Source organism: Anguilla anguilla, chromosome 1, assembly GCF_013347855.1.
Source record: "Anguilla anguilla isolate fAngAng1 chromosome 1, fAngAng1.pri, whole genome shotgun sequence".
Taxonomy (NCBI): domain Eukaryota; kingdom Metazoa; phylum Chordata; class Actinopteri; order Anguilliformes; family Anguillidae; genus Anguilla; species Anguilla anguilla.
Window position 1 is genome coordinate 16,824,863 of NC_049201.1, and position 14,543 is coordinate 16,839,405.

At 41.5% G+C, this 14,543-nt stretch overlaps 2 protein-coding genes across 2 annotated transcripts; both read right to left on the bottom strand.

Annotated features, from left to right (window-relative positions):
* Positions 1-522: 522 nt before the first annotated feature.
* siva1 (SIVA1, apoptosis-inducing factor) lies at positions 523-3,078 on the bottom strand. The gene is made up of 4 exons (XM_035409460.1): positions 2,768-3,078; positions 1,733-1,924; positions 913-1,066; positions 523-573 (listed from the first exon to the last, which is right to left on the bottom strand). Exons 1-4 carry the CDS (start codon positions 2,886-2,888, stop codon positions 525-527), a joined length of 516 nt encoding a protein of 171 aa, XP_035265351.1. The 5' UTR covers positions 2,889-3,078; the 3' UTR covers positions 523-524.
* A 1,151-nt stretch (positions 3,079-4,229) lies between these two features.
* Positions 4,230-14,542, bottom strand: LOC118230891 (inverted formin-2-like). Its single transcript, XM_035424318.1, has 18 exons — positions 13,897-14,542; positions 13,307-13,439; positions 12,239-12,901; positions 11,949-12,091; positions 11,691-11,752; positions 11,295-11,397; positions 10,993-11,078; positions 10,689-10,789; positions 10,202-10,272; positions 10,001-10,108; positions 9,532-9,602; positions 9,290-9,410; positions 9,023-9,187; positions 8,718-8,820; positions 8,421-8,573; positions 7,442-8,140; positions 7,002-7,102; positions 4,230-5,528 (listed from the first exon to the last, which is right to left on the bottom strand). The coding sequence occupies exons 1-17, from the start codon at positions 13,984-13,986 to the stop codon at positions 7,044-7,046; spliced, it is 2,931 nt and encodes a 976-aa protein (XP_035280209.1). The 5' UTR covers positions 13,987-14,542; the 3' UTR covers positions 4,230-5,528; positions 7,002-7,043.
* Between the last annotated feature and the right edge of the window lies 1 nt (position 14,543).

Consider the following 14,543-nt stretch of genomic DNA (forward strand, 5'->3'; position numbering starts at 1 on the left):
GAGTACTTGGTTTAGTGGCAACATTCAGTTTAAAGGAGTTTTAGTTTTGTGAAACAAAACATGCATCATTTCAGAATTACTCAGCCTCACATATTCCATTTCACTACCTGCCCACATCCAAGCTTAAGTGTCACAGGTCTCCAGACCTATACTGCCACCTGCTGGTGACTTAAATTTCATGAGTTGCTACTGCCTGCCTGTACAGGCACTCATTCACATTATACTGTGCGCCGCTTAACAATAACCACAAGCGATGTGAAAATGCTTTGTAGAATATTAAGTGAAATATGAATGAATTGGGGAATATTGTACAATTACTTGCTGATATTCATGCAAAATCCACAGACTGAACGGAACTGCAAGAATACACCAACACCCATGATGTTTCATACAAATTTATTAAGGAAATCTTTAAAAAAAAAAAAAAAAAATGTATTTACAAAAGTTAATTGTACAGTCATGCATTAAAACAGTAATTTTACAAAAAAAAACAAAGCTCATCGTCTTCATCCATCCTTTTTTGGCTACGCTGAGCAGTCACAGCATAGCACTCTGTCATACCGGTCACTGTAACTGAGGGAGAGAGGACAAGGTTACAGTTCATATTAAACAGAGCCCTCTATGCTCAATCCTGAAACGCAACCTTGTCTTTGATTTCATTAATTTAAACCAATCCCGGAGGACCAAGTCCAAAACCTTTGAAAACTTGGACATGTTGGACAGCCACATGCCTACGATAGTCATTAATCAGTGGAACACATACAAAATATACGATTCAGAATGACCTCTAGGGGAAACCTGGTCAACTGGGCTGTTGCAGCAAAAACTGGTGTTAAGTGTTACCAATGGAAAGGAGATGCAGGAGCTGGAAGCAGCCGTAAGATTACTTCCTGCAGAGGGAAAGACACTTACTCTACGACAGTGCAGACTGAGCAGCAGAGGCCAGAGCAGTCATTACACTGCCTTGTGCAGGACGGGCAGACAGAGCGTTCACACTGGGAGCACAGCTTCTTCGTCCCCATGGCTTTCAGACAGACACAGCACGCTGCAGAAGTCCTGGAGATATCTAAGTGAAGAACACACATACACAATCAATCCGCAATATTCCAATGTCCAATGTAGTGAATCTACAATCTACAATATACATGTAGAGCATGTGAAAAGTCTGGATCCACTTAGCTAAACTCAGTTACCTGGTGATCCAGAGCATTATATTCATGCCTCAACATAAGCAAGCAGAAAACTAATGAGCTTTATCTTTGCATTTGCCCAAATATAAATGGGAAATGGAATCGTTTCCTCTGCAATGCAGTCACAAGAATGAATAGTAGTTCTTGTGTAGGAAGCAGTTTACCAATTTAGCCAGCAAGCAAATTTGTAAACTGGAAAAATAACAGAGGACTTTCCAACTAAACGTATTGTTATTTTCACAAGACACTACAGCATGATGAAAAACTGAGCAGCTCAGAGGGGCACAAATGTAACTAAAAACTGACAACTGAATGCAAACTACTTCCTGCCCAGAGTCAATTTAAAATAGAGCACTTCCTCTGTGCAAACAGGTGTCCATTTTAAATGCTGAGGGTCACTGATGCAAAAAGAGGTATTGAGGGGACATGGTGTGTTTTTGATCACTCATTTTGATATACATTCAATGAGCATCCTTAAATAACATTTGTTCATATCTAATGAGTGAAATGGTCCAGCACGTGTGCTGCAACACTGGTCTCACCAGCAGCAGGGCCAGTTTTTCTCAGCTTGCCGTCCAATCCAATCACGGTCTGTCCTCGCAGCAGGGTCCGATTCACAGTGGTCACACTCGGATCAGCCATTTCAATGCCCGGCTGATTCTCTTCGCCATCCAGTTTCCACAGTGTCCCAATGACAGCTTTTGCACCATTGAAGAGCAAACTCTTTGTCTTCTCTGGAAACAAACAATAAAAACAAAAAAATGGTTTATAACAGAAGTAAGCTGGCTGGCTAGCTAGCTAGTTACGCTCCAACACACAAACACAGGCAAGTTTTTCCTTAGTTATCGATAAGTTGGATAGCTTTGAAATGATAATGGAGCTGCTAAATATCAAATTACGGCCTAAATAAAATAGGCAGTCACTACACCGAAGTCACAGGAAATACTCTACGAACGAACGTCTTAAACGAGACTCCAGACTGCACACTGGCAGTCGTCAGTCCATAACATTTCCTTTATTAAAAAAATAAAATAAATACAAATTCCACATTGGCGTCAAATAAGTCGGGACACTTAACTAGCTAGACAACAAATAGACTAACGTAAATTAACTTAAATTCTAAGATAACTTGCAAAACTAACGCTAAATAAACTAAGAGCCTACCGGGACAACGGCTCAAAATGGCCATTGCCAAGTAGCTAGCTTGTTATATTAGCCAACAAGTACGTACGAAATTATAATATTAACCAACTTATCGCTAGCTAGACTACTTACTAAACCAAGTTACAGGACAACACAACGGCTCAAAAAGGCCATTACCTTGCTAGCTAGAAATCGTTGAAAATGAAAAAAAAAAAGAAAAAAAACAAGCCCGAGGAGCTAACAACATTACATTGGCGTTGATTAGAAGATAGACTAACATTAACTATCGGTGCCTTTGGAGGACAGACGTAATCAAAAATGGGAACACAACGTTACATAGCTAGCTCGCTTTTAGCTCTACCAAGTTAGCTGACTAAGTTTTTTTAAAGAATAGTCCATTAGTAGGGATCGCGTATTAAAAGGTTTTAACAAACCGTAAATTTCTTGTCTGTACTTGCTACCGAAGACTCCGTGGTGGTTCAATTCCTTTTGCCCGATGTGAATTTTATACTGAGAAGAGAAAGTCTCGTCGAAAGGGCAAGATCTTTTAGGCATTTCAAATGTAGTCTTTCTAATTATTGTTTAAACAAGGCAAACAAGTTTTTCCAAGGCAGTCAAATAATTAAATCGAAGCTCCACAAGACCGAATAGAACGGGGTATATTCGACAGACTGTTCCTGGTTTTCGCGCGAAAGCTTCTAATCAAACTTCAACCTCCAACCCTGTGACATCACATCATTGAACACCATAAGCACGTGCACATATTTAGAATATGCACGAAACTGCAGTGTGTAACTGTTTCTGAACGGCGTTGCTTTTATGATTTCTGACAAAAACTAGTTATAGCCTATTGTAAGTGATTATATTTTAATATTTTAAATAATTGACAAGTGGACAAATAAGCGTTTAAATACGCGTCCACGCCACTCATACTTGACCATTAGCATGCGATAACGATGCTTTGAAAATAGAACTGTACGTTCGTCGTGCACAGTAATTAATTGATCAATTAATTAATTAATTAATTATATTTTATGATCAATAGTCGTGCATCTTGGTTAACAATATCAATATCTATTGGCTTTTATTTTATTCTGAACAATCCAGGTTTATTGATACCACACAAGAAGTAGCCTACTTCGCTATAATAAAATAATGTATACAAACTCTTTCAACTTAAACTGATTGGTTTAGGTAGCGATTCAGGGAAGGGAAAACGATCTTGTAGTCCATTAACTGTAGACTACAAGTTAGAACGGAATATGGACAGTGGAAGTCTGTAACGCCCTTGTTCTTGATGGTAATTAAGTTTATTAACATATAGCCTATGGTTATCAGTAAAGGATGACAATTAAAAACGCTTTAGAATTTAGAGATTACAATCATGGATGGAAGAAAAAAAACAGCTTGCACAATGGGTTGTACTGAGTTTTGGAACCTATAACTCTTCTTGGGAATCTCTGCATGGTTAAAAAAAAAAAAAAAAGTTATTAAATTATCATTTGTCCCTACTACTTAATTTGGACTGTAGTAAATGCAGTACATGCAAGTAAATGGGAGTCAAATGATTTTTGTGTGGCTTGTCTGAGCTGGGGTAGCCTTGATCTGCGTGACTTCTTCCAGAATGGTTGTTCTGGGGCATACCCATAATTATATGTTAAACAAATCATTGAATACTTGTCCCCTCTGTGTGCCCTCTACTTGCTGTTGCTGCTGTTGTATTTTGTGCTTACCTAGGTTCCCTTTGTCTAATACTAAATTTTTTCTAAAACTCGGAAGCCATTCAGTGTGACAAATATGCAGTAATAGAGGAAATCAGGAAGGGGGCAAATACTTTTTCACGGCACTATATTTTTTATTTTATTTCCACAATAAACAAAAATACCAAAGAATATATATATTTCCATACTCCTTTATTTTGAAGATTGTATTTCACAATTTACTGCAATTCATGTAGCTATTAATTGGTATCATGATCAGTTGGAAATACTTTTTCCCACTTCGGGCCATTTTTATAAGGCATCCAGCTCATACACAATATAAATATACAAAACACAGAGCTTAAATTATATTGCCTAGGATGAATAAAAATCATATTTTTAGATCAGCATTGGTCTTAACTGTCACCCACATTTCTGATGAATACAATCTGACTTCTGGTGAACACTGTATTTTTCAAAATTTGTGGCCTTAATATAGCATTTCATCTATTATGTTTATCAAAAGGAAATGAAGCAGCACCATTTTGAAGGAAAAATACAAACATGCTTAGCATTAACACACTTTGAACAGAAACAAACAACTCTTGACATACATGCCCCCCCCCCCCCCCCCCCCCCCAGCATTCCACAGTAACCTTGTGATGTCTTGCATAAACCATCAGTCACATCTACAGCCATTCAAGGTATTACATTTTGAATAAGTTATATGTAGCATTGCACGTGAAAGCAAAATTCATTATCAATGACAAAAATGTTTCCACTCTCAACTGTTTCCCCTTAACAGGGATTTGATCAAAGCTGTGATTTGCATTGTTCTAGAATGGATTCTATATTTCAGTGGTGACCCTCTGTCCTTTAGATTGTTAGTCCCATAGTGTGCTCTCAAAATAAATTGCTTTGCCATTGAGCTTGCTTTCAGACATTGGCGAATGATTACAAACACAAGCATTAAAAAGATTATATCTAATCCTATGGTACAATCCACACGTCAGTGTAAATTACATTTTTCTTGGGTGAAGGAAGTGGGTGAAAGGTTAATGAAATTGTGCAGAGCAAGGTCAGAGTTGCATTCTTAAACACAGCTATATTTCAGCAATTCTGCAGGGCTGTGTACATACATGTGTACATGCATACACCTGCTGCCAAAGGTACAGCCCGCTCTGCACACAGCACATAGGTCCCCAACTTCACCTGCTGTAACCTTCTTTTTCATTACTCTAATAAAAAGTACAAAATGCAAGCACTCTTGTAACATTTCTAATGTAATGAATATTTGTCCAGGTTGAAATTTATTTGTCTCTCCCACTTCTTCAGTAGCTTGCTCCATAAAACTCACTTTATATATTTACACTTATATACACCACGGTCAAAGGTTGGCACAATATTTTGTCCAGTTCACTTTGTTGTCCTGAGACGACTTGAGCATTTCCAACTCAGAATTTCTTCCTGCCTTTTGTCTTTTTCCTTAAGAAACCTGTAACAAGCAAACAAGAATCAGTTGTCACATTACATGTAGCACGTGTACATTTCATAAATTGAAGGGCTTAAAACAGAAATGAGCCAAAAACAGAAATTTTGTAAAACAGAGTCTTCCTTATTTAATATTCAAGACATAAAGAAAATACAGTGCTAAATGGTTTTGGCCATTTTGTTGTTGGCCATTTATATAGTAAAAGAAGCTAAAACATAAGACTTCAAGAATCCATGCACTCAAAAGACACTTGATAAAAGTCACCAGTTTAGAATGGTGCTCAGAGGCATACCACTTTGTCAGACATTGAACAGTGTAACACTTAATGTTGAGGAGAAACATTGGAAAGCTTACAGGAAGCAGTTAGCATTCAAAATTGTTAGTGGGTCAATAACACTGAAGTTTGAGCATGTCTCCCTCCGTTGTAAGAAAGCGCCAGATTGCTGAAAACAGAGCTTGTTACAGACCAACATTTAAGAAAAGCCAGTCAAAAAATACAAGCGTATCTATAGACAGGCTATACAAAAGGTCTGGTTGCCATGTAGAACACAACATTAATTTTCAAATCAGAAACCCATACCCATGTTAAGTTTACCCTCCCAGTTATTTCTTGGCTTAACAATTTCCCTGCCAAAATATGGGCACCCAACCATCTAGTAGCAAAGAACTAGAGGCCTGCATACGATGCCTAATAAGAACCCAGCTAAAACAGGATCTACAGCAATGCAGCCAAAACCTAAATAGATTTATCTTTCTGGAAAAACTAAGTGATGTCATTTTGGTTTTTGTGACCCTCATTTCAGATTCATCAGGCTTTTCAAAGAAAATTTTATTAATGAGAGTAGTTATATGTGAGAAATTCCCATCAGTGTCCTGCAAAACCATCATCCCTGACCTTCGAGTACAGTGAAAACTGTGGCTGTGGCTGGGGCTCGAGTTCACTTTCTCTGTTTAGTGTTGAGTGAATAGGACATTTGAGTATGGAAGACCTTTCATAATCAATCCTGTTTAAACTGGTTCAGAACAGACTATTTAAGATAGGTCCGGGAGCAAAACAGACTCCCAATCAGATCTTCCAGAGTCAATAAGTGTTTAATAACTAGGGATCAAATCTATAGGGAGATGCTTGGCTCATTTTTCAGGCCAGAATCACTGCAGGAATTTGACTGCAGGCATTGTGTTGACTTGGCAGATGACAGATTAACAACTGCAACCTGTCTCTCCAAGATTAATCAAACTCCCAGATCCACAAAGCAGGGCATCAACAGGTTATAGAACTTGATTAGGGTTATGATGGTGTGATTAATGCAGATTATGAGTAGTAAAGTAGTTCAGACAAGTAATACAAATGTGAAACAAGGATCAAAATGGTTCAAGCAAATCAGACTGACATGGACCCAGTTAGGCTGACACAGGTCTGTTAGTTGAAAGTTTCAAGGATTTATTAAAAAAAAAGGACGATCACATTGATATTACCTCTGGGGCACGTTACTTGGACATCCAGTTGTTTGACCTACCTCACTGTAACACACACTCCATTTTACGTTTAGTGGGGCGGTTTCCATTGTTACGGTCTGCTTTAAAAAGTTAAAGAAAAGACAAACTGATCTGCATTCTTATGTTAATCTGAAGAATTCGTTTTTCTTTTTTTGATTGGGGTGGGGAGAGGGGAGTTGGTGCTCTATACTTTTATAAACGGGTCTGAGCACCACACCATGTTCTCTGGATTGAATATTCTGTAGGCTGTATTCATATTGATCATTCAAATGTACTAATTTTGTGTCTTGCACAAAAGTCAATGAAGTGAATGAAGTCAAACATAAAATTTAAAACAAATATAGCTTTTTCTTCAGACACTTTAAAACATTGTTCGACACGTGAACTTTATTTGAATGAACAACAAATAAATACATTACCTTCACCACTGCACTTTTTATTTCTTTTTGAGTGTTTCGGCTGTTTTTTCAGTTCTTGTTCATGGAGGTCTTTTTGGGCGGGAGGCATCGGGTCAGTTGCTGTTGAGGGAGGGGCTTCTGGATCACTTCCGTCAGGCACATCGTATGCCCACAGGTCCTCGGCAATGTTACTGGATGGGTCACTGCCATCGTCGTCCATGTGTCCGTTCCCTGGGCCGCTGTCTCCGATACCGAGCGGGAAGCATTCGATGCGCTCGCAGCTGCCGTTTCCATTCACGTCAACATGAGTTCCATTGAGGGCGACGGAGTGGTGCTCGTTAGCCTCCCCCTGCAATTCATCGACTGGGTGGTCGAGTGAGGCAGCGCCCTCTGTCTCCTGGCTGTTGTTGCTGTTCTGGTTAAGTTTAGGGGGTTTGCCCTCTGTGAGAGTGGTAGAACTGGACTGTGTGGTTGTGTCAGTAACTAGCATGTCCTGCATGGGTGGGGGGTCAATAGGGATGTCTGGCTGAAGCGCATCTGGCTGGGGTTTGGCCTGCGAATCAGTGGGCGGCGGCATAGCTGGTCCTTCTTGGGATTCCATGGGAATGTCTTTCTTGGCCGTGCTTCCGCTTGCCGCTTGGGTTTGACTGGGGGTCTGGGCGAGCACTGGAGCTGAGACTCCTGCTTCTTCTCCAGCAGGACTGACATTTGACCCTGGGGCTAAAGAGAAGGAAAGATTAAGTCAATTTACCCATTTTGTTACCTTTTTATCCCAGGATCTCTGCCATGGGAATATTTGTGCCAGGCAATCTGCGTTTGTATGAAATTACAGGGCACACACTGGTAATGTAACCTAGGCAAGCAACAATGCGGGCAAGACCTGTGGCAGTAGCACACTGAAATGGCAGGTGAGGCAGAAGTGAAGCAGCAAAGCCTAGTTATGGCTCTGGAGAGCCAAAGGCGGAGCGGGAGACGGGAGTCGGAGTCATCTTGTCCTTACCAGGCTGGCTGTTATCCCTACGCATTTCACTAGAGGGAAGGCTTTCCGTTTCGCACCTTGGCCGCGTCTTTCTCAGCTGGAAGCCCTTCCGGATGTCCGCCAACAGATGGTCAATAATACAGCCCTCTTCCTGAGGTGGGGGACCTTTCCGTACTGGGTATAGGTCAGGCAGGAAGCACAGACCACCATTCAAAACTATGGACTACTTTTCTTTATGTTATTATTATATACAATTACCTAATTATTAATTGTATGTACAATAGAAAGACTAGACGAACCAGTGCAAGCAAAACTCACTTATCTTTCCATTCTCCCCCTTCTGTCTTTTAGATTCTTCCTCAGCCAGCTGCTTCTTCCTCTTCTCTGCCTTAGCAGCTTGTTCTTTGCGATTCTGGTTCTCCTAAAGGATAGAGGGGGGAAGAGCAGGTCAGTGGGGAGACTGAGGAACAGATTTTTAGAAATCTACCCCAGCGGCCTTGACACACAGCAAAGTAAACAAGGCCTCAGGCATCCGTACATTTAGATTTACGTAAATGTACCGAAAGTTCCCAGTCAGCATTTAGTTCCTTTTTCCCAGAAACTATTAAATTAGCAGCACAGACCTTGAGGGCCTTGATGAAGAGGCTGCGAAAGGCCTTAATGGTACCAAAGAGCTCCTCCAGGGAAAGACGGGCTGTGTCTTCACACAGATACAGTGCCAGGTCCTCCCGTTTCTTTTCAATTGCAGCAAAGTGCTCTTCCAAGTCCTTACAAGCCTCAATATTCTCCTGAAAGATGAAGAAACCCCAAAATTAAAGTGCACAACTAATTACTCGGTAACATACAGGTCATATTTACTCCAACGTGGAAGTGGATTCTGAAATTTGTACCTGAATAATAGTTAAATATTGCTCCTTTATGTCCTCCAAAGATGAGGACACCTTTTTCTCAGTGTCCTTCAGGCGTTTAGAGAGAGAGCTAGCTTCAGATTGGATAGACTCCAGCTTCACTCTGAGAGATAGCAGTGCAGTGTGACCATGGTGCAGACACATTTCCATGACAATCATTTTTTATGAAATGATTCTGTCTAAGCATTGACAAAATTATTTGTGCAAGAAACAGATTATTGTACCCTGCAGCTTTTTCACAAATTTCAATGTCATCTGGGAGGTTCAACAAGTCAGGGTGATTCTTCTCAGCTTCCTGTAGTGGGAGGCAAAAATAGTCAGCTGACTAAAATGAGGCTCTCACTGTCATTATATGCCACATAGAGTTAAAAATATTGTTTTCTGCCTTTCCATTTCACATTTTCAGCTCTATTTCAAATAGTTTTGGGCTGCTGAAAGCTGGTGTGTAATACTTCCGCAACCCAATTGTTGCTAGCAGTCTCATATTGAGAAATTGGTGATTATGAATTGCCAAATTGTCCAATGTCCATCTGTACCATGTGGCAGTCTGGGGGTCATCTTTTCAACTGGACCAAAACACAACGGCAGGTGCTTTTCCCTCCAGACCCCCTTCTTGTATTCCAACTGCATCTCATCAGGTGAGTCCTGCTTTTAAGTTCTGCGACTGAAGACACGCAAGCCAGACTTCTTTACCTCCAGGATGTGATGGAGCAAGGTGATGCGGGACTTGTTGGCCTTCGTTTCAGTCAGCTTTAGCAGAGTGCCTATCTTGAACCCCTCTGCATTCCCTGTGTGACTTCCCTGTTGGAGAGTTAATGGTCAGTCACGACAATTAGAAGCAGCAGCTGAACACATGAGCCGCTGTGATCACCATGGAGGGAGAAGTGTCCTTACATAGTTGAGAAAGTTTCCAACATTGAGGATGTGTTTGCAGAAACTGGGCAGCTGCGTGCTCACCCTCAGACCTGAGTGTAGACCAAACACACAGCATTCTGAATCGCAGAGGCATTTATTTTTATTTTTTTACATCAATGTCAACCGCAGGGTACACATTCACAGAAGAGGTAAAATATTCTAAGAAACATAACTTTTATCTGAACTGAATCAGTTTAATCTCAATGGCTCCATATTTCCCTGTTTTTTTGAATACACTCAATTTTTAAACACATACTAAAGCCAGCTAAATTCTCGTATAAACTCACAGTATCTAGAACCCCATTGAAAAAAGTAACCTGGACTGAACCAGTTCTTGTAGTAATTTTGTATTTTCCTATATGCTTTATAACCTTTAAAATTCTGAGTGGTTATGCTACTATGTGTCTATGGTGATGTGCTGGAGTTAGGGTGTGGCAGTGGTGTTACACAGTGAGAGAGGACATACTTTCACACGCCTCTTCAACAAGTACTGCTTTGGGCTTCAGCATTTCCAGTACAGAGGCCACCTCTTCACACAACAGCATGCACTCAATTCTCAGCTGATAACTGGAGGATGGTAGTGGGTGGGGACGGGGTGGTGTAAAAAGGAATCAGGTTGAGGAAAAATAATTCACATAAAGGAATTTGAAAACATAATTGGTTCATGGTCATCCTGCTTTTCACAGAACAAATAGCAAAATTAATCTCTATTGCAAAATTGATTACAGCTGACATATTACAACTGACCATTAAAAAAAGTTACCGGTTACCATGGGACAGCCAGGAGTTGGAGGTAGAACTTGTCTACGTTGGCCAACTTGTCTTTTTCCCCTTGGAAGGACTTCAGGTTTTCAATCTGCAATACAGCACAAGGCCAGGGTGGTCAGTTAGTCGGTAGACTTGGGATGATTCCAAGGGCCCTGACTTGTGGATGTGCCATTTACTCAACATCCAGCAGGGGGAGCCAATGACCACATTTATTATGGGAAAATTCTCCTATACCAGCTTTAGTAATGCAATCAGCCCTTTGTCCCTGCGCAGTGCCCACATACAACTCCTCCCTTAAACCCACCTCGTGCTTCTCTGGCAAAAGTTTCTGAAGCTGTTTCAGAATCTCCACGTCAAACTTGGTGCGGTCCCCATTCTGAACCATGGCCACAAAGTCTTCATTGGAACTGGGTGAAAATGAAAGCATTTTATATATACGCTACCAAGAACTGATTGTTTTCATTTTCTCAAGGAATAATGCAATTACGATACTCCAGTTACACTTCTTATTCAAGAATACATTATTGAGAACAAGGGGAGCTTATTAGGATGCCAATCACACCAGTCCCTGGACCCGTGTTGCTGGTGCATGATGAGATGCAGTCATCACTGTCCATTGAAATCCACCAAGCAGCCCCAAATAACTTCTTAACTCACATTATGAAAAAGGAAAAAATAAACTGATTAAATCAAACCATACCATTTGAATTGTTTCAAGAATATGTTCAAATTCAAGTTTTTCTTGGCCTCAATGAAAGAGATCTGAGGATAGAAATGTAAAAACATTGTAAGAATTGTGAGCAAAACAATGTAAACATCCACACAACTGTACCTAACTAGAAAGATAAAAAGGACCATTTCTCAGCTACAAGCGAGAGAGCCATGTGCTGACTGCCATAAAAAGTGAATGGGGAGAGGGCCATAACAGAGGACTAACGAAAAGGATTGACTGCCTGACCTCTTTGGGCTCCTTTTTGACAGCAGGAGTAGCCCCCTTCTCTTTGAGCTCAGCCACAGGCAGGCAGAACAGCTGCTCAATGCTGGAGTAGTCAGGCGTCAGGGGGCTGTCCACCTGCGTGGATGTCCACATCGACTGGCTGGCTGTGTGGGAAGAGACAGGCACCCAGAGCGGTGAAGTAGCATAACCGACTTCTCTGAGAGAAACACACTCATATTTCACTGCCTTGCATTTTCTATTTTAACCTTCTTTTTTAAAGAACTGTAATGATACAATGATGCTATTCTCACTCGTCACCACTCTGGAGGGGAGCTTCTGCCAGTTCAGTTTCTTCATTCGCAACGTGGGAAAGCGTCCCGCCGACTTTGGGGCAGTGAAGGAGCACCCGAGGGACTGGCTGCTCTGGGCCACCACTACGTCGCCCATGCCTGGGGGTGGAGGGGGCGGAGGTGGGAGCCCAGGCATGCCAGGGAGGGGAGGAGGTGGTGGCAGACCTGCATTCCCCATTCCTGGCATAGGAGGTGGAGGAGGAGGAGGAGGCACTCCTGAACCACCGGGCAGTGGGGGTGGAGGAGGTGGTGGCATCATCCCAGGTAAGGGCGGAGGTGGTGGTGGGGGTGGAGGAGGCATTCCATTTCCCATGGCTGGGAGAGGTGGAGCAGGTGGGGGCAGCCCTGCCATGTTACTGGGGGGAGGGAGGGGAGGAGGTGGTGGTGGAGGTGGCGGTGGCGGTGGAGGTGGAGGTGATGTCACAGCTGTGCTATTTTGACTGTCAGATTGAACGCGAGTGTCTTGGTCCTTTGCCTCTTTCAGCAGCCCACAGTCCAGCACATCTGTCTGAACTGCCTTGTCCACCCTCTTTGTCTGCTGACCATCTACAACGTGCTGACCACTGGATCGACCCTTGGAGAAGGCCAGCCGGTCCATAATCTTCTCAGAAGAGTCAATCTGAGCTGAAAGACCAAACACACGTCATGTGGGCATGCACACAAACATACATGCACACACACGCGCACAGGAAATATATGCAGCAAATTTCTCAGTGTTACGTATAGTGTGTTAAATAACCCAATTCTGCTATTGTAATTTAATTATTCAAAAGATGTTGCATCTAACCTATAAAAATCTTAACATTTTCCTTGCCCGATGAAGCAAAGTCCCAAAATACCTGACTTCACACCTGTAACACATTTCACATAATTGGAACTGATATCCAACACGAGTACAGCCATAACTTTACAGGCAAGACATAATAATAAACACCTGTCGCACTTGTCTTAGCTTTGCGATACTCGGTTTCCTCCACCTCAGTTGTGTTATTGTTTTGCACAATAAAAGTTGCCCATGCATGAACTCACAGTCCTGGGCCAGCAGGATGGCTCTGTTGGTGAGGACCTCCAGGGCCTGCCACACGTCAGCCCGGTCCGGACCCAGCAGCAGCAGGGCCTGCAGGATGGACAGCAGCTGGAGGGACGCTGGAGCGCTGCTCACCTAAAAAGAGAGGGAGATACAGTAGGTGAATTCCACATCATTATGCTTTGTATTGGAACGGTACAAATACTGGATGAATGCCATCTGACTCAAATTATAAAGCAAGTGCTATTACAAATGACTAACTGTCACCATCGTTCTCAACAACTGAATATTGTTCTCAATATAAAAGCAAAAAGCAGCCCCACCCAAGGCAATAAACATCCATCCTGCATGTCGTTAACATTTAGCAAAGGTAACCGACAGCACATTACATTCTACAACATTGCCTCAGCCTAGATAAAGGCTCAAATGCACAATTAAAATAAATAAATAAATACATAAATAAATAATCTGAATATGTTGTTTGATCCTTCTACTACTGCATAGATCCATCACTGTTATGACCTGATGTTGAGAGCAGCTCCATTATTGCTGCGTAGGTGGTTGTGTGATATGCTTGTGCTCTGGGGCTCACTTTGTTGAAGAGAGTAGTGAACACCTCCTGGTGGCTGCTCATGTCGATACCCCCATAAAGTCTAAGCAGTTCCTCCTCATCCTCAGCCATGGTTTCCTCAAACGCCTCACACTGGATAATCAAGTCTTCATCCTCTTGCTCTCTGTCTCATATGTAAACACAGCTATCAACAGCCAAACTACCACAGGAGAAAACTAGGCTGATCAATGGTGGTTATCAAATGAAAGCGTCATGCTTTGGCCATTCACTCAGTAATTAACCCATTTCTGCTTCTACACTCACCATGAATTAAAAATAATTACTGATTGCATGTATTTTGTGAAACATTTCACACTAATCAGCTATTTACATGAACCGCAAGAACAAAAAAAATTCAACCAGAGTAATTCTTCAAAAGAAGCAACAGCAACATGCAACTTAAGCTATCCATTATTCAGATTGTTTTAAAAAATCTCAACTTGCTTCGTTTTAACTTAAAAGTAGAGTTGGCAATATATCTTCACAGAAAGTCCAACTTCAATGCATACAGAAATAGAGTGTAAAAATGTTCTGGCCTTGAAATTACATTCTTCTACCCATTATTATTTTTCAAAATATGATGTAAACTGATTGGCAAACACATGAAAAAGTTAACGGGAGGGGGTAGC